The sequence below is a fragment of the Chrysemys picta genome, chromosome 18, assembly GCF_011386835.1.
Source record: "Chrysemys picta bellii isolate R12L10 chromosome 18, ASM1138683v2, whole genome shotgun sequence".
NCBI classification, from domain to species: Eukaryota; Metazoa; Chordata; order Testudines; family Emydidae; genus Chrysemys; species Chrysemys picta.
The window spans coordinates 13242925-13269908 of NC_088808.1; the positions used below are offsets into that span (position 1 = coordinate 13242925).

Consider the following 26984-nt stretch of genomic DNA (forward strand, 5'->3'; position numbering starts at 1 on the left):
TGAAGTGCACGCTAGGCCAGTCACTGGCATGGGTTTTATTTGTACGCCTAATGACGGTGTAAATGATTTGCCATGGCTTGTAAGTGAGGCACAGACAGTTCAAAAAGACATGAGGGTTCTCCCCCAGTGTTCTTGTTTTATGTCCTTATGAATTCCAAGAGCTCAACCACCATGTAACGTTGAGATGAAAACCACATTATCCTGGTCCTGGAGTTTATAATCCAGCTCGCCCTGCAGGTCAAGAAAGAATGAGAAATGGTTTAATAGGCATTTCCAAACAGAGGCTGCAAAAGAAGAACATCTCATAACAGATGCCAGAGCACTAGGGACTGCAGAGGGGGAAGATCAAGGTTTACTCCTAAGAAAGGTGAGGTGGAGAGACAGGAGAGGGAGCTCTCAGGTATTCACTGTCATGGGGAAGTGCCACTCTCAGAAGTGACTATTATATCTGCAGACTAGTTCGTGCCTATTTATAGTGGGCCTGTGATGGTGGGCTGAGAGGAGAAGACATTAGCCTGTTTGCCTAGGCCACGTCTGCACTAAAAAGTTAAGCTGACCCAGCTACGATGCTCTGGGGAGTGAAAAAAATCCACACTCCTGAGCGACATAGTGAAGCCAACCTAACCCATGGTCTAGACAGCACCAGGGGGACAGAAGAATTCTTCCTCGCTTTAAGTGTAGACGTAATCCTAGTGTAGCAAAAACCCCAAGGGCCAGCTCCGCTTGTTCTACCTGAGCATCCTCCTCTGGTTCACCTGAGAATGATCTTAGGCAAAACATGTCTTCACCTCCCAAGCACTCACCTTCTTATAATCAACGGCTCTTACAATTGCCCAAGGCTGTGAAGCAACAACGGTGCCCCACTAAGCAAGTGGTTATCTCAAGCATGGATGAGACACCAACTCAGTTCCCAGAGGAGTGAAGGCCACAGCTGACGGTCAGGGAGTGTGGGTGATCTTCTGGGGGACTGAATGGTGGTTGAGCCTCAGCAGGTTAGATAAAGGCTCCAGGCTTTAGAACAGCCAGCGTACACCACACGCAGGAACTCCTCCCTCCCCTTGCCCACTACTAGATGCTTAGCTTGGGGCAAGAATCTAAAATAGCTTCCCAAGAACAGCCACAAAATCAGGCAGAGCAACAGAACAAAGAAAATAAAACTGAAGTGGGACTGACCATTAGTTCCCAGTCTGCATCATTGATGAGTACCAAAATTCCTGGCCGCCTGCAGAACAGAGAGAAGTCGTCAGGAAATAGGGTTGCTAAAAGCTGCAAAGAGTTAGCACCGCTGGCTGTTAAAAAGCAGATCACAGGCAGGCTGGTCTGTAAAGCTGATGCGAAAAGGGAATCATAACACAGAGGTGGAAATAGGGACAGGCAGTGCCCTTTCTAGATCAAATAAAGGGGAAAACGAGATTGATCCCAGAGCTCGTTTGAAATCAAAAGACACCATTCACAAGAAGGCTCTGGGATGACTCCATTTCAAGACAATATAGAAAAGCCAGGTAATTAAAACCCGTGCACTGCAATCGAGTGCAGAGAGGTCAATTCAGAGCTAAGGAAAGCAATTGTAGTGCCCCTGCTAACGGTTGTAAACACCCAGGATCAACTCAGAGCTCCTGATTAGAGGCAAAGGGATTCCCCTTCTTTGATCTTCAGTGTCCTGCAATTGTCTCTCCTGCTACCAGGGGACCTGGCACACGCTTCAGCTCACAGAGACCTGTGAGGAATGTTAAACACCCAACCTCCACTCTGCAGCTGGGAGTTGCCTGCACAGCACATTGTGCTCCATTTCTTCTGGCCTTTTTCAATGGGATTGGCCCCATTTTAAAAATAAAATCATTTCCCAGCAGATCTATTTGTTGGTGCTTCTCAGAGTGACTGATCCAGGCCCAGTGATGTGAACAGAGACTGCGCTGTGCAACACAGACACACAGCTGGAACAGGGGGATGGTCTACTTGCTAAAACCTCAACCCTGCAATCTACACACAATGCTAGTACTCAAGGGGACGGGAATGGAAAGAGGCCATGAGTGCTGGGGGACCTCCTGCTGTGGGTCGTAAGGAGACAGACATTTTGTGGAATTGGGTTGGGCTTAGGTTCAGAAGGAGCTGGAGTTCTCACAGTCAGACCTGGCAAAGAGCAGACACATTGCTCCCCAATCTGGATAATTCTCTAGAATATCAACCCACCTCCCTCCACCACAGTAGTACTTTGCACTTGCATAGTCCCTGTCATCCAAGGAAATCAATGCCCTTTACAAAGAGAGCCTCCCATCCCTCCCATGGGGTAGTATTTATCCCCATTTTACAGATGGGAATAATGAGGCACAGAGAAGCTAAGTGATCTGCCTTTGGTCATACAGCAAGACAATAGAGCGGACCTTTTTTCCCTATTCAAGTCTATGGGGTATTCTCTTCCATGTCATTCCTTCTAGCATATGCCATATTTCAACTGATATAACTTTCTTCCCGCCACCAGCAGTAACACATATGCCCTCTGCACTGGGACTTGCAGACAGGGAAACATGAACAAAGTCTTTTACATCTGTACTTACACAGTGTCCCCTTGAATAAATAATTCTGGTCTCTCTTTTAATAGATTCTGTTTGATCCACTTTAGCAGGTTTCTGATGTCCCCTGAAAGGAGAGAGAATCACAGTTTATAGACTAGCTTCCTCACCAGCACCAAATATCCCAGAGGTGGGCAAACTATGTGGCCCGCAGGACTGTCCTCCCCGGCCCTTGAGCTCCTGGCCAGGGAGGCTAGCCCCCGGCCCCTCCCCCACAGTTATGCCACCGTGTGGGCAGCGCTCTGGGTGGTGGGGTTGCATGCTCCCGCCGAGCAGCACGTCTGGCTCCGGACGGGCGGCGCAGTTGCCAGACATGCTCCTCTGAGCGGCATGGTAAGGTGGCTGAGGGTTGGATAAGGGGCAGGGGGTCCCAGGGGGCAGTCAGGGGACAGAGGCAGTTGGATAGGGCGTGGGGTCCTGGGAGCGGCCGGTTAGGGGCGTGGGGTCCTGGGAGGGGGTTGGATGGGTCAGAGGTTCTGAGGGGGGCAGTCAGGGGGTGAGAAGTGGGAGGGGTCAGATAGGGAGCGAGGGCCAGGCTGTTTGGGGAGGCACAGTCCTCCCTACCCGGCCCTCCATACAGTTTTGCAACCCCAATGTGGCCCTTGGACCAAAAAGTTTGCCCACCCCTGAAATATCCACTTCTGTTTCACAGGAGGTCAAAGACTAGGGCCCCAGCCCTCACTCCCCAGTTAGCAGAGATGTTATGCTCATCCTGGGACAAGGACCAATGATGGGAATAGTGCTCCATTCACTCTGTCTGGTCACAAGATGTAACCAAGGGAATAAGAAGGGATCCTCGAGAACCCACCCAGGTCAGCATTCACCAGGAAGGGGCATCTCCTTTGTTAGGAGGCACACACCACGCACCCCCATAGACAGAGTTGGTTGGATGTGCATACCTGACCACAGAAAATGCAAAAAGCCTCCACAGTTAATGGAGCAGGAATCAAACATTTAAACTGCAAACTTAAAATGTTTAGAATTAAAACAATACAAGCGTGAAGATGAGGAATTCAGTAGTCTCAAGGAGGATTACACAAGAAGCTAAGTTTGAAGCTTCTAGTGTTGGGTCTGAAACACGTACTAAAATGGATTGAAACGCATGGTGAAAGTGTCTCCCTTTCTCTCTCTCTCTCTTTCCCCTCCCCCCACAAAATGGCAGCATAAACTCAAAAAAGTGGCTGAACCGATTTCACTCAAGTCTCCTAAAACCATTCACCTTTGGGCTGCAACAGGCATGGATGGATACTTGCATGGCCTATAAGAATTTGTTTGAGAAACTGAAGAGGAAACTAACAAGTGGGTTAGAACGTGACCCTCCCTGGAACAGTCACTTTGTGAGACACATGCAGGATACAAACTGATGACTAGATTTGTAAATGTCCGCTCATTTTGGGCATCTAAATTTTTGGGCATCCCAACATGAGACATCTACATCCTGGGGCTGGCTTTGTGTGTGTTAGTTTTTGAAGTGCAGAACACCCACTATGGCAAGGGAGCTCAGTGGGAGATGTGAGCATTTGCCACCTCTGAAAGCCAGGCCGGCACTTCTGAAGGTTTATACTTTTGAAAACGTAAGCCCCATAAGACATAGGCAAACATTCATGAATATACAGTCACATACATAAACAGACATGTTAGAGGTGGCGTAGTTCCACTCAAGCCCTTTGTAATCTCCTTTGGCATCACACCTTCAGCTCAGACCCTCTGCGCGCGCGCGCACACACACACACACACACACACACGCTTTGTTTTATAGTTGCTTTATTAAAGCTCAGCCTTTATCTTTCTATTTCAGTAGTGACAGGACGGATTTGTCTTCATGTAAAAGGAGGAGGAGACACTGCTAGCAGGTTTTTATAGTAACAATTTTACTTTGTGAGGCAAAAACAATTTCTTTAGCGATAGCATCAGTTAATTTCCTATTGGCGAGGTGAGACGTGTCAGAGGGAGAGAATAATCCATTACAGGGTTTGGAGAAGCTGACAAATTACAATGTGGCGTTCTCCTGCATTTGCCTCTATATTTCACTGTTCCACAATCCACTTCATCATTCTGAATCTACAATCAGTTATTCTCCAGGGCTCCTTTAAAGAACCTTCTGAAAGCCCCAAAAGAGCTTTATTTGTTTCAAAGGCACAAGGAAGTGTTCCCAGTGCACAAATCCACCTATCAGCTATTAGGGCTTGAACCCCCTCTAGCTGTATCAGAGGGAATAACGGGCTGTATATGCACATCTCTCTGTTGTAAACGGCACTGTAAATATTTTCACAACCCTCTTTTACAGGCTGAGCTAAACAACTCTTTTTGGTGCAGTTGTCGCATGACTGATCCATGAAATAAATACCCTTGTAATGGGGTGACTCAGTCCTTGCACTGTGTCAGCACATTGTGTGGTGCTGTCAGGGAGGTTCCCTGGAACGGAGCTTTGTTTCTTTAGAATAAACCTACAAAAGGGAGGTGCTTTCTTTCACTGGTCACATTTGTGACTCTCCCCGCACGAAGAGTAAACTCTGCTCAGCTGTAAACAGGTGTAAGTCAGTTACAGTGAATGGAGATACACCTTCCCAGGAAAAAATCCCCATCTGTTGTAAGTGAGTGTCTCTCCACTAGGACTCCTTCCATTTTTTCCTCTTTCACATATCCTCTGTGGCCCTGTGTTGCTGGCTTCCTCTAAAGCAGTGGGACCGACGTATCCTAGGCGGCCAGAGGGGATTGCCTAGAGAACGATGCCAAGCGATGCTGCCTCCCAAAACTGGACAGTTTCTGTCATGAAGGGAAGATCTGTCTCATGGCGGCAGATTGCACTGTACATTGGATCCTCACCTACGGTCAGAGCAGGGATTTCTTTTTAACTAAATATCGGTTAGAGAAGTTTAGTTTAGCAACATGGAATATACTGTCCTCCAAGGTGATCACTTCCCTGGAGACAGTGAGCAATAGACAGAAGGCATAAGGAGCTGGTCAGTCAGCCACCAGAACAAGAGTTAACTATGTCAACCTTCACCAAAGAATGCTGCTGCAGTGTTCAGCCCCCAGGAGCTCACCCACAAACTGCTTTTGCTCTCCATCGCTATGAAATGACCGCTAGGGAAGGAGAATGACAAACAGCCCTACAGGAGGAGGAAGAAGAGTGCAAAAGGGAAAACCAGCCCCACCACGGCAACACTATGAAGGGCCTTATGCTTGTGAGCAACGCACTTGCATGAGGGCACAAAACAATGAGGTGGATGATATAGGATTCTGCTTTGATACAGTAAACAGCCTGCTCTTCTGGGGCCCTTCAAGATAGATCATTTAAAAACACAAGCACACTGTACCAGGGTGGGCCATTTCCCAGGAAACACTAATTTAAGACAGGGCACTGGTAAATACTGGCTTAAACCCGGTTTAAAACAGGAAACCGAGAAAAATAATTGCATCAGCATCCAGCAAGTTCAGCAAGCACAGAATGAATCTTTTCGTACTTTGGCTACAGGCATTCAAAAGTGAGGAATAAGCTTGGTCTATCCACTACATCACAGCTGGTCTTCTGCTACAGAATGCTGCATGGCCAAAGGGACTGGTAATCTGCAACTCTGCAGGTCTTCGACTGCCTAAAGCTTCAAGCCTACAACTCTGCATTATTGTTGTTTTCATAGACGACGTTTTTTGACTTGTATTTATAAAATATTGAAAACTGAACTATGAAGCATGACATGAATAACTTCCTTGAGAAAATACCAAACCAAAATCTACAGACATTCGGATGTTCAGTATTGGACTTGCATATTATGTCCACTGCAATTTTACTTTTTATTTGTACAACCCTAAATTAATTTATGAATCTACTGCCTTTTGGAACCACAATTTGAATATGCAACTAAGCCTAAGTGTAATGTAGTGTACATTAATTCATTTTTAAAATAGAAAATTCCTTAAACTGGGATTAATTAGTTTTCCCCAGGGCAGTAAAAACCAAGATTTTACCTGGTAAAAGCCACACCATCTCTACACTGCACCAGCTGGACCGAGGATAGCCACCCAGAAGAAGCTTGCAAGGTGTGGCTGGCTTATTTCAAGACTGTCTCGGAAGATTCCCCCCACCCCTTCCATAATAAATACATTATTTTCAGCCCCATCTGTGCCTGCAGTTACAGAGCCCAGACAACACTCACACCAACACCCCTAACACATACCAACACCTCCCCCAGAAGTCTCACACATGTGCATAGGAGAATTAAATGCAACCCCATGCTCTGAGTGTCCATAGCCTCTGTTTGCCAGAAACTGGGAGTGGACAGGGGATGGATCACTTGATTATCTGTTCTGTTCATTACGTCTGAAGCACCTGGCTTGGCTACTGTTGGAAGACAGGATACTGGGTTAGATGGACCATTGGTCTGACCCACTATGGCTGTTCTTATGCAAGTCCCCCCCCACCCATTTATTCTTGAATATCCCCTCTGATCCAAAGTGCAATGTAACTCTCACGCCTTCTCCAAATCCCATCTCAAGACTCACTTCTTTCAGCTGTTCTTCCAGCACTGAATTCTGCTCCTGCCCTCGTATTTATCTTTGCTCCTCAAAACTACCAATAATATAACAATGAAAAATGACAGATCCAAAAAGTATGCACAGACAAAATTCAAAAACTGAATAAGAATACTTAGATTGCAAGGTCTTTTGGGCAGGGACCATCGGTCGGTCTGCGTTTGTACAGGGCCTGGCACAATGGGGTCCTGGTCTGTGATTGGAGCTCCTGGACTCTCCCAAAAATAATAACGTGTGCAACTAAAGCACAATTCCTGCTCTTTTATTACCATGACCCTTCTCTTTCCTACAGCACCCTCCCCCACACTTTGTTACACCACGCTGTGGTGTGTATAACTTGGTTTGTAAGCTCCTCGGGCCAAGGACCTGTTTGTCTGTAAAGCACCATTCAAACGCATGGATCTGTAGAAATAATCAACTGGAAGGAAAGCCATTTAAACGGACCACCCCCTGTCCACTGCCAAGCTGAATCCTTACCATTGGGACACCAATTTTATGCTTTATCTAAACTGCTTATGAAAGCGGACTCATCATTGGAACAGGAGTATTTAATATTTACAGAAGTGCAATTGCACAATGTATGCTGCCCTTTGGCGGTGACAGATCACATATTGTGCAATGGCAGTTCTGTGCTGCTTATTGAACATTATACAATACAAATAATGTTAAGAAGTAGGGAATTGGATGGCTCAGAGCATTGATAAGAGGGTCTTGAGCGGTTTTCCGTTAGTCACCACTTTAAACTCAGCCCAGTTAATAATGACCAAGATTTGTTACCATCACATGGCCCCAGTGAAATTACTTTGGTAGCTTCAGTCCAGTTCCTGGTAGACAAATATTCAGACCATAAAACCCACCATAATTACCAACAATGGGGCCAATTAGTGCTCATCTCAGCAGAGGTGCCAAGGGCAGAATGGGCCACGGAAACGGAACTACCCTCTGACCTCAGAGGAGGTCTCTGCAATTTGGGGTTGAAGCACAATGGTGGGGAACTCTGTCTCTGATCCGTGGACAGAGAGAACTCAGTCTTCAGGGCTGTCAACCCAGTGCCTTTCACCAGCACCATAGTCACAGGAACATTCTGAAGTGAATAGAAAAGCCAAGAAAAAAAAAAGAAAAAGAAAAAAGCAAATGTGAGTGAAGTGACCATCCAAGTGCATCACAGGAGCTGAAAGCCACAGGGCCACTGTATACGCACAAAACAAACAGCCCAATGGGAATGAACAGATCCACAAAAATGAGCATGTTTTCAGTGACACAAAGCCACTGGCTTGTCATGCAAGTGGACAGGATGTGAGAGCTGCAGAGAGCGTGTACCCAAATCCCAGGCTTGTTTTTAACCCACACAAGCTGCAGTATAAATATTCCTGAATGTGGTTGAAAAATCTGCATAGTCTCCAGCGTGGTCTCCTCCAAAGTCTGATCTGTCACATCTAACTTTTCTGTCCGGAAGAATCAGTGAGTATCCTCTTAGAGAAAGTGATCTGGGACTCCATTTTAGTTCTGCCTCCTACAAACTCCTGGGCTCATTTGCACCCTCAAAACCATAGCTGAAACCCATAGATCTTTCACAGCTCAATAAAACCTCCTGGTCCTGACGGACTCATCTGTGATAACTCAGCAGAGAGAAAACAGTCATGGCAGACAGGTGCCTGGAATAAGAAACACAGGGCCAGCTTTTCACTGCGAAATCTCACCAATCATGTAAACACCCAGAAACCCTAAACACTGCCCTGAAACACATACTCGCTGATCTTGCATTAACAGAATATCAGTGAATGTGAAAACGCAGCCCTCCACTAACAAAGAAGCTGTATGAACACACATAGGGCTGTGTGTGTCACTGGCAGATTTACACACACAAACACAACATACATATGCATCTCCGCACCTCCCCCCGCATGCCCCTCATACATTAACGAGCAGATGCACAATCCAACCCTCCCGCTAGGGCTTCCAGAGGGTGTATTTTCAGTAATATCCTTGTCTTGGGTGCAGAATAGGAAGCCTATTTCAGGAAAACAGGGGACTCTTAAGGCTTAGACACCGGAAAGTTCCTTTCTGGTTTGTAATAAATAAGATGTACGCAGCCCTGCTCACCGAGGGGTCAGTGTTGCAACAGCGCAACCGGTTTTCTCGGGCCGCCTTTCGGACACCTCCCTATGGGGCACCATTTCTCTGACCCAGAACACGATCGTTCATCATCCTGACCACGGCTCAGCTCCAATTTGTTGAGGTCACTAACTCTGGCCAAGCGCCATCCCACCCACATTCTCAGCCACTGGCCTGTAACCATGACAGAGTCCCCTCTTTGCATGCCTCTTCCATCATTCCCGCTGCCTGGATGGGAAGAGAATTTGTAACCCCTTTGCCAGGTTAGGTGGCTTATTTTTCAAAATATAAAACATCCCCAAAATACACCACTCAGGCAGGCGAGTGCCTTGTCCATTTTACTGAATTCTAATTAGCACAAGGGCCACAATGTTATGAAAGGGCCCATTGTAAAAATGGATACAAGGGGTTCCTCAGGCTAGTCAATGTACAAAGTGAACCTCCGAAGCAGATGGTGGGGTACCATAAGCTGCAGCAGAAGGCCTGAAATGGCTTATATAAGCAGAATCAGAGGGAAAGGGTTAGACTCTGGCTACGTCTACACTGTAGCGCTTCTGGGGAAGATACTCTAAGCTGACAGGAGAGGGCTCTCCAGTTGGCTTAATTACTTCATGTCCCACGAGAGGCGGTAGCTATGTCGGCAGGAGAGGCTCTCCTGCTGACAGAGTGCGGTCTATACCGGCACTTAGGTTGGTATAACTTGCATCACTCTGGGGTGTACCGGAGTAAGCTCTAGTGTAGACAAGGTTTCAGACTCAAGGCATGGTGACCACAGCAAGGCCAAGAGAAGTTTCGAATCTGTTTTCACTGACATCTTCTGAGCCATTTCTGATATGTATAGGAAAAAGACTTCAATCTGGATTCTATTAACAGGGAGCTTTTAGTGACTTTGGAACCATCAGCTTCTGTGCGTTAGAAGATAATGCCTGGGTCCTGCTTACGATCACCTGGCAGAGAGATGAAAGTGGTAGCGGGGAGGGAGAGAGTTAACTGGAAGGGAGGGCCCACATTAGTGCTTCCTCCATTCCCTCTTATCCACAGCACAGGAAGAGATCAGATGCTGCGTTCTTCCATAACCCTTCTGTTATCTTGGATGGAGGACCTCAGTCCTGGGCCCTGCATTCAGAGGAGTTCTCGGCCCTGTCAGTCATCAAGGAACACGTGGATCATGGGATTTTCTGTCAGCTCTTGTAAATGACAAGGGATCACTCAGATCCCAGGATCTCACATTCCCTCCAGTTAGCTGGTAGGGAGATCATAAATTTCAGGGATCTTTGATCCCATTTGCCAGCCAGCAGCAAATCACCAGATCCAAAGTGCTTCCATCAGTTCCTGGCATTTCTAAAGGGATTTGATCCTCTGCATAAAGCTAATCCCGCCACAGCACCAAAAATCAGAGTTTCTAATCTTACAACACCCAACGCTATGGTCACTTTAAGGCTTATGAATAAATGCCAGTGCACTAAACCATCTCTTTTTATTAGGATCATGGATCACTAGCAGTGGTACATGGTCCAGTCTCTTGTTCAAAATTATCTAAGGAAGGAGCTAAGGAGAATCTTACAAAAAGAAGGGACAATAGGTGGCGATTATATTCCACAGGCATTGAAGGCTGGATTAGGAATCAGAGAAGTTAGAAATGATGACCAGGTAACAGGGCTCTTCTAGTTTCTCTCTCTACTAGTGCAGGATTATTCCCAATGGAAGACTGTTTAGGGCTTTCTCCAGTCTAGTTTTAAAGGGCTCAGGGAATGTGGTGCTTCCCACACATCCCGTAGGAGATTGTGCCATAGCTTGCAAAGTTAGGAATCTTTTTACCAATAGCCTAAATTCTCATTTTCTTAACTGCATCCTATCAACCCTAGTTAGACAATACTGCATCACCCTAACTATAACCTCTTCCTGACATAAAGAAGTGGGTGTTCCCACCTTGCCACAGATACCTCATCTATTTCTCCATTCATCTCTTCTGCACAACCTGGAATTGTTGTGGATTAATTTGTGTAAGCCACTCAGGCAAATTCCCTGACAATTCAAAGAATGCAGACAAAGTCCATTTTAAACCCGCTGTGGAAATGAACTTTCCTCATTTCCCTGACTGTGTTGGGAAAGAAACAGTGGACAGAGAGGAAATCTAACCACTAACACCAAAGACTATGTAAAATTATACACCCAAGACTCACTGCCCATGGAGGAATGTAACTATTCATACAGAAAGACTGCAGAGGGATCCCTTTGGTCACACTCACCCTGGCAACATCTATTCATACAGAAGCCTGTAGAGGGACTTCCTTGGTACAGACTCTCACTGGCACCGCGAGTTGGGCAAGAGTTTCTTGCCCTGACTCCTCACCCTCTTCCCATCAGCTTTAAGAACTAGTGATTTTTTTATGGCTTGGTAGGATTAGTGGGGGAGAATAACTGATGTCCCGTTCAAATCGCTATTATGACTTTATTCCACTGCAATACAAAAGCCACACAATTATCTGTGCCAGTCCTTGCCTCTCATTTTCAGCAGTTACTTTGCTAACGTTATATTTTCATATACAGCAAGGACCATTAAACCAATTCCCCCTCCCACAGAAACACCAACCTCCTCAGCCTTACTTGAAAGGGGAAAAGAAAGAGCGCGGATGGGGGAAGGGGAGGAAGATTTACAATTGAATGGAGGTAAGAATGGAGCAGTTTGTGGGATAAAGGGGCTGCAGAAGGAGCTTTACAGATGTGCAGAGGGACGGCGTCTCATTGTTTAATTAAGCAGAAAGTGGCTCTTTTGAAAAGCAATTTTGCACAGGAGCTCTGAGCTCAGCAAACAGCTCCTGTGAGTGAGGGCAGGAGGAGAAAGGAACAGCTGGCACCGTGAACCGTGTGAAACGCATGCTAAGCAGTTTAAAGGGCCAGGAACCTCCTCATCAGCCTATGCTCTGCTGCCATCCTTTAAACAGTGGTGTCATGACAGCAAATACCACCAAGAGAAAAGGAGTGAGGGTGGGGGTTGGGTGGTAGGGGATAGAAAGGTTATCCTAATAGGTGCCTGTGCAGGAACACACTGGCTGGGAAGGACAGAAAAGCCAGGCTTTGTTATCAGAGGGATTTGGTCACACAGAAGAGAGATGGGCTTCTCAGTGCCTGGGAAGTTCCTTCTATGAGTTCAGATTAATCAGATTCATGGCAGAGGGTTAACGCAGCTCCCATTACACGAAGCCTAGTAGGAAAGCACTGAGATGACTCCTGCAAGAGAATTTTAATTTTTCCATCTTTCCTTCTAACAACGAAGAACTACAAATGAATCCGCTCAATTGGCCCCCTTATAAATAACATACCCACTTCACTGGGACAACAGCCAGGAAATACTGCATACCAGTGATTCAATGGGGCGATGGCACAACTAGGCAGAACAGATGAAAGGGCCCAGCCACACAACCCAATCTACCCTGGCTGGGACATATTAATGAGGCTTGGTAAGCCAGTCAAATGACCATGGTCAAATATTGTCAAACATTCCAACAAGAAAGCCCTGATAGAGACAGCAGCCTACCTTTTTAAATTGCATCACGGTGTTATTCTTTCAGTTTTTTAGAACTTCATTTCATTTTTTGGAGTTGAAAACTCAATTAAGTAACTCGGTTTTTGTAATTAGGCACAAGTATCTAAGGCTAAGCCTAAACCTATTGGAGACCACAAAGTCTTACTCTTTTTTGTTACTATTGGTACTATTCTAATAAGTCATTGCTTTAAAATATTTGACTGGTCAAATCAACTATTTCTCTCTGGACCGGTCAAATGCCCAAACTGAATAGTAACGTGACAGTGCCCTGATAGGGTCATAATATGGATCCCCCCTGACATAGAAGATTTGCCTGTGCAGACTGGCCTTGTGAAAGAGGGGTCTTGGAGTCAGGACTCCCAAATTCTAATTCTACCTTTATACTAACATGAGATGCTCTCTCTGGTAAGTCACATGACCTCTGCGCTTCAGTTTTCCCCATCAATAAATACATACTTCACTAGCCCATTGCGGAGTTGCAAGGAAGAGAATATTCACATATTCCTTTGAAGATGGAAAGCGCCATATCAGGTGGTTTGGAAGGATTCGATTTATTTTAATGTCCGTGGATTAAGTCACTTATTTAGTTTTTAATTTGACAAAACTTTGCCCTACCAGAAATATTTTAAACGTTCATTTCAAAACGTTTAGAGAGAAGGTAGGAGTAATCAACTCAATAAGAAATCAGTATTTGGAATGATTTTTATTGCCGACAGCCAAATGTTATCACCACCATTATTTTGCACTTCTAGACAACTGGTGCCATCTTGTACACTCAATTCTAGCGATCTTCCTGGCACTCGGGTCAAACTAGCCCCTAGTGCACTGTATCTGAACTATTCCGTTCATATTTTGGGGCCTTATCCTGAGAGATAGACTCCCTCTTTTGAGGTGCTGAGTGACTAATTCCAACTGATTTCAACAGAAGTGAAGAGCACTCAGCACCTTGCAGGATGAGGTGCTTGGACTGTAAATCCCTCGGCGCATTTCCTGTGTCTCAGATAGCACCATGCACAGTCAAACTCAACAAATACATTATTTTAATTTTCCCCCTCTCAAAATTGTGATTAACAATGGATTTTTTCCCCTATGAGATTTTGAGTAAATGGGGAATAGATATGATTACTGAAATTTATGGATTACAATTTTATCCTTCCAAACCTTTGAATGCCAAGTATTCTAACAAATCTAGAAGCTTCAGATTGGTCATTACAGCACACGATCGACACTTGGAACTTTTGCTCCAAAAGCACAGACGCCTGCCACTTAAAGGAAAAATCTTCATGATGGTTAGCAGTGCAGGGCCTATGATACAGAGCTGAGCAGCTCCTTGCACAACAGCCAGAGCCTCTTTAATCAGTGCTCTCACCTGAGCATACAAGATCCAGTGGTAAGAGCACAGCAGTGAGTCTTTCTAGTTACTCTTAGCCAACATAACATCCTGGATTTGAACCTGGGACTCTGCTGCAGGGGTTAAACGATGCTCATTATTTTCCCATCCTTCTAAACACAGTCAGTTACATTCTCATGACCATAGACAAATCCAGCACTGTAAACCCAAGTGGGATGGAGGAAGGACCTCAGACATCACTAGCAGCAGCATTCATACAATGCTCTATTTGATTGCCGAAACACGAGGTTAAATAAGTTACTGTGGTTTGTTTCAGGGGGATGCTGCCAAATACATTTGCAGTGTTTTTAATTTAGGGTTTCTTTTCTTTATGCTCCATTGTTTCCAGTAGCACCTTCGATGCTTGAAATTAAGGTTTACTTTCCGAGTCAATTTAATCCTCTCTCCATGTGACAAATATCTCCTTCGCTGCCCTCTCCCACCTAGCAATGTTTTTTTTTACGCAGAATAAGTCAGAGCCAGCTCCTTTAATTTCTCTTAAACTCATTGATAATGCTGATAATCAAAATTGTCAGCACAGCTTTGGGACAAAGGTTCTTATTTAACTGGTGCTCTTCTTTCTGCACAGATCTGCAGCGCCCGAGAAAAATATGATATGGTCTCACAAAGTATGGTGACATGTGTACACGTACACACACACACACACACACACACACACACCCTTTTTTCATATGTTCCTCAGGGGCAACATGATAAAATCTCTTCAAACCCCAGATAGCAAAGACAGCTGCTTCCACATGGCTCCATACATGGCCTTCTGTGGTCCCATTTGCAGCTCCCTCCCATCTGCCCACCTTAACCTCCCTCCAGACCCTCTTCCCCTCTGGCCAGTTAACACAAGAGGAGAAAGGGTTTAGAATCCAACCACATTTTCACCTAGTCCTAGACTCAGGAGATTTGCATGTGGTAATCTCACTAATTAAATATAAAACCAATTTTTATAATTCAGAGAGCACTAGCCACGTCAAATTTGGAGCACAGACTATTTATACATTCTTCCCTATTTGTTCACTTAGCTCCCCATCCCCCTGCATCTGGGTGTTGTACAAAATATATAAACAATTAAAATATAGTTGGGTCCAATGTCCCAGAGAGAAGCAGTTGCTCTGCAAAAAAAGGGACAAAAAAATAATAACCCAAGAGGAAAGGAAGCGTAAGGAATGGCAAAACGGCCAAAAATACACTTGACAACTAATAAAAATCAGTTAAAATGGGATTATGATCCTAGTACTCATGAGATCTGTTCATTCATGGTTTCTTCAGTACACTAGGAGATGAACATATGGTATAAAGTAAGTGACTAGACAGGAGACACTGAACATGGGGAGTTAAATTCTTTAAATACACAAGACCCAATGATGCAGTCCTTACTCAGTCAAAACTCCCAGAGAAGTCAAGGTGAGTTTTGCCTGAGTTAGGATTGATGGATTGTGCTCTTTATTTTCCACTGAGAAACACATTTTCATTTCCCCAGAGAGAGCTGCATTAACTTGTTTATTGTTAATAATCCCAAATGTTTTCCTTATTAACATGATCAATTAGGGAATTTATAGAATTTCTTCTTCACACAGTTTTTCTGATCCAACCCTGCTGATGATGCTCTCACCTCTGATGTGCCCACAGCTTCCCACACCTGAACTATTGTCCCATGTACCAAGAGAGCCTGAGTAAGCAAGATCTTCAGGGAGGGAATTTTTTTTATTATTAAAAAAGGCTAAATTCAACTCCCATTGAAGTCAATGGAAATCTTCCCAATGGCTTCAACAAGAGCTGGATTAGGCCCTTTGTGTGTTGTATGCTGCACCATGGACATCTATCAGGCTGCAGAAACTAGGGACTCATGCTCTTACCCCTGCTAGATAGGGGCACCCTGCACTACCCTCAGATAGAATTAGAATACCTTATAATTCCTTTCTAACTGAATGTCTGTTCGTTGTCTGAAGACTGACAGTGTGTTAGACTATGAACAAATATTCTAAGCCAAACACCATCTGAAAACAAAACAAACAAAAAAAACACCCAATATCCTAGCTCAAGATGTTTACAATCCAAATAAATTAATAGTCTGCCACTTCTTTAGTGCTTTCCATCCAGGGACATCAAGTGCTTTTCAGACAATAGAATGTAACCTCAGGACACCCTTGCGATGTCTGGCAATAGTACCCCCGTTTTAACACAGGACAGAGAAGTTGAGTGACTTGCTCAATGTCACGTAGCAAGTCAGTGTCAGACTCAAGGACAGAACCTAGAGCTTCACAATCCCAGGCCTGGTCTTTGACCACATCCTCCTCCATCTCAATGCTTCTATTCCTTTTGAATTATATATAGTTTATATTCAGGATCAAAAGTTTACTTGTCCTGAAAGCATTTGCACTGGCCTCTAAATATTTCTAGGCATGGCAGGAAGATCTCAGGCCTTAAAATACACAGCATGCAGATTATATTTACAACCAATCTCTCATGAACTGCTAAAGTTGATTGATCCTTGACATCATTTCTAAGTTTATAATTCCAGGTTTCAAATGGCATAAAGCTTTACTATCGAAGAGTTTTGGATACATCGGCTACTTAAAAAAAAAAAAAAAATCACAATGCAAATGAAGTGTGGGCAAGTGTCGAGGGGAGGAAATTCGTAATCAGAATGATTTGGATATCCCGAATCACTAAGGAAATAAATTAATGTTGTATAATCACTGGAACAGTCACTGGTCACTCAGTCTAGCAGTCTTTGTTTTTTATTATATGCAGGACTGAAAAGAGGATGTCCTGCACGCAAGGCCAGCGTAATTTTCAAGCCCTAGCTTTGTCATGCTTGTCTGTGTGGTTTAAGTATATTCAGTTGTTTTAAATTAAAAATCAAGAGAGCGATATTCCTATATAAGCACAAATAAAACTGGCTAACAGGCAGCTTCATGGACTGACCAAGGAGAATACACTTCATGAAAATATTTAGAGGCTGCTGTGTATTAACACTATTCAGCGGGGAGGGCAAAAATCTTTGAGGAAAGGAACTCATTTTGTGGTTGCCTGGAGAATGGAAAAGGTGCTCAGCCTATTTATGTTTTGTATTTACTTTGAGGGTTAACCATGGTCTGCCAAGCTAGCCAATCAATAATAGCATGGCTGAAACTGCCCTAAACCACATTGATTCCAGTTGTAAACTGAATAACTGCTGTACAAACTGACTCTCTTTTTCACAGGCATTTCATTTGCGGTCATTCTTTCGACTTATTTGAAAAGCTCTAATACTCACAAGGCTCTGGTTGACAGGGCAAGGTCACCTGATGTTTTTTAACGCCATCAAACAAAAGCTCTGCTCCACCTCTGAAATAAAAAGAGAATGCACAACTCATGCTTTGTTTTATTTTCAAGTGACAGAAGTTCTAAATGGGGTAGTTTACAATGCAAAAAAACAGAGAGAAAACAAAATGGACCGGATTGTATTTCAAGTAGGACAATTGTCTGTCTTTGTCTATTTGGCCTGTAAGCACTTTGGGGCAGTAACTGTCTCTTACTATTAGTTACTTGTATGGCTAGCTATGGACCAGGACGCACTGTGCTAGGCACTGTACAAACAGAGGACAGAAAGATGGTCCCTACCTCAAAGAGCTGACAGTCTGCTTGTACAGTGCCTAGCATAACGGGACCTCAAACTCAGTTGGACTCAAACTAGACAGTACTGTAATACAAATATCATATTATAAACTCACATGCTCTAATACCGTGCCCTTCTGTAACACTTTTATCCAAGGATCCCAAAGTACTTTACTAACCTCAAAACACCCTGTGGAATCGGTACTATCCCCAGTTTACAGATGGGAAAACACAACTTGTGCAAGGTCACACAGCAAGTCAGAGGCAGAGCCAAGAGGATAATCCTGGAGTCCTGGCAGTTCCCTCTTGGTCTAGCCACTACACAACTCACCCTCCGAAGCATTACAGCAGAAACATATGCGCAGTGTGAGTAGCAAACAAGACAAGGGACTCTGCATGCAAGTTGTACAAAATATCACTCATCACATGCTTCACCCTCTGCACTTGCTCTCTGTTGAAGGAGCCAGTTCAAAGTCTGTGTCCTGATATTTAAACACCCCCAGAGAGATCGCCTCTCCCTCTGCGACCATTATATTACAATCCGCCAGCACAATTAAAACATTGATCAATAAGCAGAGCTTTGGGAGCGTAGGAGGCAGTACTTTCTCAGGAGCTGATCCCAGACTATAATAATTTGGGGATTTCAATGGGATTTGGGTACCTAACTCCCTTAGGCCTCTGAAAATCCCAGGCTAAATGCAAAACACATTTCAGTGGCTTAGACTTCCCTCAAACTCTCCTGTGAAGAAAGTATGATTCCACTTTACAGCCCCAATCGATTCATTTCTTGAGAATACAGGACTGTAAGAACCATCTGTACGAAGAGGGTTACCAAACTGGACTAGGAATCCGGGCTTTATTCCTGAATCTGCCACTAACTTCTCGCGTGTTGCCAATTTCCCCGTTTATGAAATAGACAATTAACCATTGCAGTAAAGTGTTTGAGGCTTTATTGTTTATGAAGTGCTCTGTGCTGAGGAGGACTCCAAGACAGACCCATCTTACTGATTTGATAACTCACTGTCATAGTGGTACCTCACTCGAAAGCACGGATATATCTGAAGGGATAACCTCATCTGAAAAGGCAGAGATTTTGGCTGTGCTGCAAAGGCATCAAAAGGTATTTTCCAGCAGGCCAGGACTGACTCACGAAACGGTCCATGAGATTAGTGGTACCAGATGACAGAACAAGGAGCGATGGTCTAGAGTTGCAGTGGGGGAGGTTTAGGTTGGATATTAGGAAAAACTTTTTCACTAAGAGGGTGGTGAAGCACTGGAATGGGTTACCTAGGGAGGGGGTAGAATCTCCTTCCTTAGAGGTTTTTAAGGTCAGGCTTGACAAAGCCCTGGCTGGGATGATTTAGTTGGGAATTGGTCCTGCTCTGAGCAGGGGGTTGGACTAGATGACCGCCTGAGGTCCCTTCCAACCCTGATATTCTATGAACATTGAAGGACCTCAGCCCACACCCAGCAGAGCACACCAGACAACTGGTAAAATGCAGGAGAAAGTTTGCAAGGAAATAGCAAGCATGCTGAAAATGGGACTAATAAGAGTTTAACAGTCCCTGGGCTTCTGTAATTATGGTCCCTGAAAAGGAGGGAAACAAAGGGTTTTGTGTTGATTACAGAAAGCTTAAGGCTGTCTTGATCCTGGGCATATGGTATGCATCAGGAACCAACAACATGCTAGACACCATAGACAGGGCAAAGTTCCTGAGCACCCTAAATTTAACAAAGAAGTATTGTCAAATTCCTTAAACACTGAGGTGAAGAGGGGGAAAAAAAAAAAAAAAAAGTCTGCCGGTGTTACTAATTCAGGACTTTTTGAGCTCAAGTGTTACCTTTTGGGTTAATCAATGCAGGAGCCACATTTCAAAGGCTTGTAAACCAGTTGTCAGCTGGGTTACAGGATTTTGCTTGGGCCTACGTAGATGACATTACCATCTTCAGCTACTCCTGGTCAGATCATAAAAACCCAGTTGGGAATTGTGCTGAAGAAATTCAAAGATGCTAGTGTCACGGTAAAAATGTCCAAGTGTAAAATGGATGCAGCCAACATCCCTTATCTAGAAGGTCATTTGGAAGAGGGGACCAGATTTGCCCAGATCTATTGAAAGTAGAATTCACTGTTAACTGGCCTGTACCAGAAATCAAAACACAAGTTCAGTCTTTTATAGGCTTGGAGAACTATTACCACCAGTTTGTGGAAGGATTCAGCAACATGGTGTCTGCTATCACAGACCTGTGCAAAAAGAGAAAACCTAACACGGTGCTGTGCACAGCAGCCTGTCAGAAAGGGTGTGATAAAGCAAAGAAAATCCTAAAGCCTATTCTGGCCAGACCAGATTTTGAACTGCGCACCACCGCTTCTGCCACAGGCCTGGGAGTCGTACTGACGCAAGCAGGTGAAGACAATAAAAAGCATCCTATTGCTTTCCTAAGTAAAAACCTGACCCCTGGTGAACAGAATTCCTCTGTCATAGAAACCGAATGTTATGCAATTGTGTGGGCGGTCAAGCAGTTAAGGCCTTACTTATTTAACAGGAAGTTTAGGGTCCTAACAGCCCACTCTCCGTTGGTATGGCTACACAGAACAAAAAGTACCAGCTCCAGACTGAGACACTGGAGTTTAGCAGTGCAGGAATATGAAAATTGTACATATTAAAGGCCAAGAAAATGTGGTGGCAGCTGCACTGTCCAGGCAAGAGGGCTCCAAGCTGATGCATATGGATTAGCCAGGGGCTGATCCTACTGCATTAGTGTAAGAAGGGAGGTTTGACCCAGGGACCTCGATGTCAACTGACAGAGGGGATGCTTGGGGTTTTACAGGGATCTACTGAGCCTGAGCATAATAATTTACCAAAGGGTGACATGTAAGGTGTCTACCAAGAACCAGTAGCTTACTGGTCATCATAGTCATTGCATGTATGGACAGGTAACATTTATGTTATGCATCTATATTGGAAATTATGTTCTTAAAGCCTTGAAGTTAAAAGTAAGCCACCAGTTGGTGACAGGCCTTGAACAGATTTTGTTCAGACAGGTAGCAGGCAGGATATACTTCTCTCTCTCTGTCTGGTCAAGTGTATTGTGCACTGTATTTATTGCAATGGAGGCCTATTTGCATTACCGAGCCCGATATTAGACAAGAGATTGCAAAATACAAGAGCGGAAAGCTGTAGGAAAAAAACTAAAAGCAGTGGGGTATCCTGTTTATGAGTAAAGACAATGGATTTGGGGGTATCACTGGGGTACTGAGTTACACCCTAGATCCTTCACTGAGGAGATGAACGGTCAGTGTGTTCTGTCTTATGAAAGGAGGTCACAACCAACCCAGCTGGAAAACACTGCAAAGACTCTGGGTGAGCTAAACTTCACTAAAAAGGAAATTATCTTGTTAATGAAGTCTAGGCTCTAGAATGTGTGTTACGATTTTATTTTACATGTAACTTTGTTTCCAATACTTTTACTTGCTACTTCTCTAACCTCTATTTTTGTTAAATAAACTTTTGCTTATCTTCCATTATAAACATATCTAAGTGCTATGCCACTTTAATAGTGTAGCTGTGATCTAAGGTGTAACTAGTAAGCTGAGGGACTTTGTTCCTTTGTGAGCAGTGAATCTGGGAATGTCCATTGAAAACAGGGGCTGGACATTCCAGGGGGACACTTGGCGGTTGGAGAGTACCTAGTGCTAACCTGCAAAAGGACAGCAGAGCCTGTGCAGGCTAAGAAGGGAGTGCTTTTGTTGCCAATGGAGTCCGGGAGCTGACTCTAGGCAGACACAGACAAGGCAGACACAGACAAGGCTTTCTCATGCTATGGGCAGATGGTAGTGAGGTGCCTCACAACCATGGGTACGCCTGGGAAGTGTCCCAACACTATACAAGTGCAACATCGGACAATATATGCTACTGACTCAGTTCTGCTTCCTGAGGCCAAGAATTTAAGAATTAGGTGCCTAAATGAAGATTCAGCCAGCTAAGTATAAGACTTGATTTTCAGAAATGGTGAGCAACCAGCAGCTCCCACTGAACTCAAGGGAAACTAGCCAGTTCATCACTCTTGAAAAATCAAGTCATTTCAACCCCTAAATCCTTAGACAACTAATTTTGAGACAATTTTTAACATCTTGGCATGAGTGATTCTGCCTGAAGTATAGGTGCTGCTGGAGGCCCATGCCCCATCAGTATTGAATTTGGAGATATTTGATGATGGATTCATCCAATAGAATCATAAAAACTACCAAACTCTATGCAGATACCATTTAATCCTTGGAAAGATTCTCGGTCTTAAAACGCATAAAATATTTTATAACTGTTTTACTATTCAGACGTACAAGTATGAGTCATTGCTACCTTGCATTTCTCACAACCATGTAGATTAAAAATTGCCTCAAAAAAAAAAAAAGATGTATTTTAAAAGCAAACATGTGAATAACATGGAAAATAATGAGTCTACATGTGACTAAGTCCCTTTAAATCCAATATCTAAAAATGTCACACTAGGAGTTTTTCTTGGCTCTGCTATGGAAGCGCACAACAGAACCTTTGTTATGCTCTCAGCAGTGCTACTTATATGCAGTGACACTCCTAAAGACTGCTCTGTTGGTGTTCTTCCACCAGCTCACAAAAAAATGGAAGCAGCAATTATTAACTTTAGCCGAGATTCTTGTGAGAGAACAAGTCACAGTAATTATATGAAAAACATTTTTTTATGTAACGAAAACAAGGTCACACTGTTATTGTAGAAATGTAGATGGCGAGATAAGGTCCTTCTGTAATGCGCTAACTGTGGAGAACTCAGCTGTGATTTACACATAGAGAGCTCATTTATGCATTTCCAAGGGAAGCAAAAATGCTTCTCACTCTTCTGAGAAAACGAGGAGAGTTTCTGCAGCTGGAAGTGGGGAAAGATTGAGGAAGGGCCTCTTACAGAGAAGGGCATTTAAAGGGTTATGAAGATTGTGTACGTGTATAGGGATGGGGAAACCAAGCAAGCCTTTTAGCTTTTGTAAGAAAAAGACTTAACAAAATGTAAGCCCAAGACAAATGTTTGTAAATTTCCAATTTAAACAAAATGTTTTAAAGTTTTTAAGTGTCCAGCAATCCAGATATTACAGCAATGAGAACCTGAAAATAAAATGTGATAATAAATAACGTGAAGCTGACATTACTAGTTTACTTTATCTGAGCTGAAAGAACTGCAAAAAGCAAACAGCATATATGTTGAAAAATAAAGTTATAAAAAAATATTTCAATTTTAAACAATTTACTATACCAAAGGAAAAGGAAAGGATTTATAATCTATTTTTGACATTCACAATGGGATAATCCATCAGTAAAAACAACCTCCCTCCCATTGTTCAGTGAGTGAAGAACAGGGGTTTTCTCTAGGATAAAACCATCTCAGTAATCCTGCCTGTTCACTGTGGTATCAAATAAACTATGGCATTAACAAACAAAAACACTTTGGGGAAACTGTACCAGTCTTCTGAACTAAGACCTCACTTGTACCACCAGTGCCCAACACTTCCCGTTCAATTGTGCATGCTCTAATTTGACAATGGCAAATCCTTGGGCAATTACAAGACTGAGGACTTTAACAGCGACAGACCGTAATTGGTACACAAGAGCCTACAAAACTAAATGGGAGGTAAAAAGTAGTGACCAACAGAGAGGCTTGTCTTTAACATAGGAAGGAGGAACAGAATAAATGTTATAAAACCCTGAAATATCAGTACTGGTCCTTACTGAGTCTTGTTTTCAATTAAATTGTAAGTGCCTCTGAACAAGTTGCGTGTCTTTCTGTGTTTTTACAGCATCTAGATCAAAGGGTACCTTGAGTGCTACAATACAAAATGAAACTACACAAAGCTGCAGAACTGTTTTTCTAAAACATGATGTCTCATCTCCGTAAATGTGTTGATTGTTTAACATAATTTGTCCTTGTGCCAACAATGAATGATGACAGAAGTCCTGCATTTTCTGAAAACCTGGGTAGTCACACGTTAATCACGATCCATTCAACCCATTCCTGAAACCCCACTGCCCCTCTCACATCTGGTTTCCTCATTGATTAGTGCAGACCAGCTCCCATCCTATCCACTTCCTCATTGTAGATCCCTTCAAGGCACCTTTTAAAGCCTCTCCTTCTTGTGATGGCCCCATATGTGTTTCAATAGGATATTTAAAATCCTCCTTATGAAAACTGTACCACCTAGAAAGCATTCCCTGAAACTAAGTTTCTGCAAGACAAAAATGTCAGGTTTAAAATGACGCTTTGCTCCCAAACAGCAGGACAGACGATTCCTATTTTTCTTCTCATTCCCCTTGTGAAGAGCGTTCTAGTCCGTGCTCCGAGGCAGTGACAACACACCCAACCACAATCCTTATCCCTCCAAAACCCGGTAACCCCCCTAAACTCCCAAACACCGTCATCACCTCTAGTGCCAGCCTCGTTCTCCAGCCCCTGTTCTCCAGCCCTGCGTTATAATCACCCAGGACCTTGGCCCCCCTGCACTACCTCCGGAATCCCATAACCACCCCACGAGGTGCGTCTTTTCTGCCCCAAACCCTCACCCTTCCTCCACCCTTCCCCCACGACCCTACGCCAGCCCCCTAACCCCAGACCGCCTTGCCGCGGCCCCTAGTACATTGGTCTCGCCACCAGGCACCCCAGCTCCTGCCTGCACTGGTGCCCCCACAGCTCCAGGCCCACCAGGCTCTAGGTCCGTGGCCAGGCAGCGTGTCCCCGGATCTCCTAGCCCACCCCACGGGCGAGCACCCACAGGAACGGCTCCCACGGGCCCCCACACGGCACAGCCGCTCCAAGGACCCTGCCCCAGGCCCCTCGCTGCAGCCCGGCCACACTCACCCAAACTCCACCAGCAGGGACATGGGCGCCGCCATCTTAGGGGAGGGGAAACACGCGGGTCAACCCGGAAGTACATCCTCATTTCCGGATACATGAGGTTGCGTAGCAGCCGCGGCGGCGCTGCCTTTGAAGGCGGGGATCCGGGTGGGGGCGGAGCCAGCGCCAACCTTGAGAGGGCGGGGATCGCGAGTTTAAACCAATCAAAGGGCGGGCGCCGGTGCTGAGCTCCGCCCCCGGGGCTGGAGCGTGGGGCCTGTAATGGGGAGGGAGGAGAGGTCGTTGGGATCCCGAGGCTCCAGGAGCTGGGGCTTTGGGGAGCCACAGAAACCCAGTGGTACCATCACTGCGCAGGCCCATGGGCCCATGATACGGGGCTGTCCAGCATCAAAGGCAGAGCCGGGGCACATGGCCCTGATACCTAGTGGCCGTGCCCCTGGGGGGTGAGGGCACCTTGCCCCCTGGTACCTAGCAGCAGAGCCCCTGGGGGGTGAGGGCACCTGGCCCCCTGGTACCTAGCAGCAGAGCCCCTGGGGGAGGTGAGGGCACATGGCTCCCTGGTACCTAGCGGCAGTGCCCCTGGGGGGTGAGGGCACCTGGCCCCCTGGTACCTAGCGGCAGAGCCCCTGGGGGGTGAGGGCACCTGGCCCCCTGGTACCTAGCGGCAGAGCCCCTGGGGGGTGAGGGCACCTGGCCCCCTGGTACCTAGCGGCAGAGCCCCTGGTGGAGGTGAGGGCACCTGGCCCCCTGGTACCTAGCGGCAGAGCCCCTCGGGGAGCAGAGGGCACAGGGCTCCCAAAGGCAGAGCCCCTGTGATGACGGTGTGGGCCCCCAGCACCTGAAGGCAGAGCACCAAGGGGTGATAATATGCGGTCCCATGCCATCCAAAAGCTGTCTGCCAGTGTAGGGTACAGAGTCTAGTTCAACTGGGCCCTTCTCCCTGATGGGGGCCTCTAGGTGCTACTCTAATGCAAATAATCATAATAATAACCTGGCTCTGACCTGTTCTGACAGTCTCTCTGGAGGTTTTTTTCCTCCTGTTTAAAATATTTTATTGCAAAAATGGCATTGTCCCCATTCACTAGCTCAATGTCCCACCTGCCTTCCAAACTGAAGAAGCCTCTCACTGAGCACTTTTTATGTCCTCATTGCTTTAAAAGTTGTATAAACCAAAACATTCACCTGATGTCAAGCAGGCAAATACAAGGAATGTGATCACCATTATTCAATCTGTGAAAATGCAACATCTATATGGTCTGAGGGGTCCACCCAAGAAGCGGCCCCCCATATTGTGAATTAGACCATGAAAGGCCACTCCTGGAGTCTTGTGCTGCGGGAGTCAAGTTATGACTAAGTATCCTAAAGATTTGTCGTGTTGAGGGCTGAACTGAAAATCTAGGGTTAAACTACGTGCAGTTGGCTCAAATACACCCTGGTTGTTATAACTACGTAGATGCAGGAACCAGATTAAAGCTTTGTCATGTGAGGGGAGATTCCAAAAGGAAAAGAGGTGTAGATTGGCGCTAGGACTTGGCTTGAGATGGAAAAGGCTCAGGGCACGGCGCTGGGATTGTGAAGAGTAGGGCATGGTTCCTGACCGGTGGGGTAATCAGGAAGGAGACAGCAGTGGGGAACCTATTTACACTTCCATTAACATTCACCTACCTAGTGTAGATGCAGCCATGAAAGGAGAAACACCATAGCAATATTTTGGCTGGCACAAGCACTGCTCCTTGGATGGAAGTGACAGAGAACGTGTTGGCATGGAGAACAGTAAACAAAGAGCATCCAGGATCAGAGAATAAGCACAGTTCACAACCAAACCCCAAGATACTTAAGTGGGAAAAGGCATTTGATTAGCAGATGAAAGTTTAAAGCTTCCAAGATGCCATGATCCAAAATGCCTCTGCTAAAATCCTCCCTCCTGCTGCTGCAACCAGGTCATCCCGCCCCTTTCCCCAGATCTTTTCACTGGCTTCCTGTCTCCTTCTACAGTAAGTGGGCCTTGTTCGCCTTTCAGGGCTTATGCTCTTGGCTATATCCTCTGCTCTCATTTCATTTTAGAAGTCAGCCAACAAATGCCACTACTGTCAGCCTTGAGCACACATAATCCTTCTTCAGCAAAGCTCCTAGCTAAACCAATGTTCAGTACAAAACCTGGATAGTTTGCAGAGTGCTTAGGAATTTTTCTGAATGGAGATGGGCCAGGACAAAACCTGAGATCCAAACAACCCCTTGTAATATCTCTTCAAAAACTCTCTGCTTCTTAGTAACACAATGGAAAAGAACCGTGTCAGATATTTTCCAGTGGTGAACTCAGATTGACCATCACCTACCATCC

The 26984-nt window shown here is 45.1% G+C and overlaps 1 protein-coding gene across 1 annotated transcript; it reads right to left on the reverse strand.

Annotated features, from left to right (window-relative positions):
- On the reverse strand, positions 1-24783 carry URM1 (ubiquitin related modifier 1). The gene is made up of 5 exons (XM_005293441.4): positions 24647-24783; positions 17430-17500; positions 2556-2637; positions 1174-1222; positions 1-231 (listed from the first exon to the last, which is right to left on the reverse strand). The coding sequence occupies exons 1-5, from the start codon at positions 24679-24681 to the stop codon at positions 163-165; spliced, it is 306 nt and encodes a 101-aa protein (XP_005293498.1). The 5' UTR covers positions 24682-24783; the 3' UTR covers positions 1-162.
- Between the last annotated feature and the right edge of the window lie 2201 nt (positions 24784-26984).

Excerpts from the sequence above, each read along its gene's own strand:
- URM1 (XM_005293441.4), bottom strand. The coding sequence starts at position 24,681 with ATGGCGGCGCCCATGTCCCTGCTGGTGGAGTTTGG. Across the intron at positions 17,501-24,646 it reads TCCCTGCTGGTGGAGTTTGG|AGGTGGAGCAGAGCTTTTGT; the intron begins GTGAGTGTGGCC and ends TTTTTATTTCAG. Across the intron at positions 1,223-2,555 it reads TTTATTCAAGGGGACACTGT|GCGGCCAGGAATTTTGGTAC; the intron begins GTAAGTACAGAT and ends TCTGTTCTGCAG.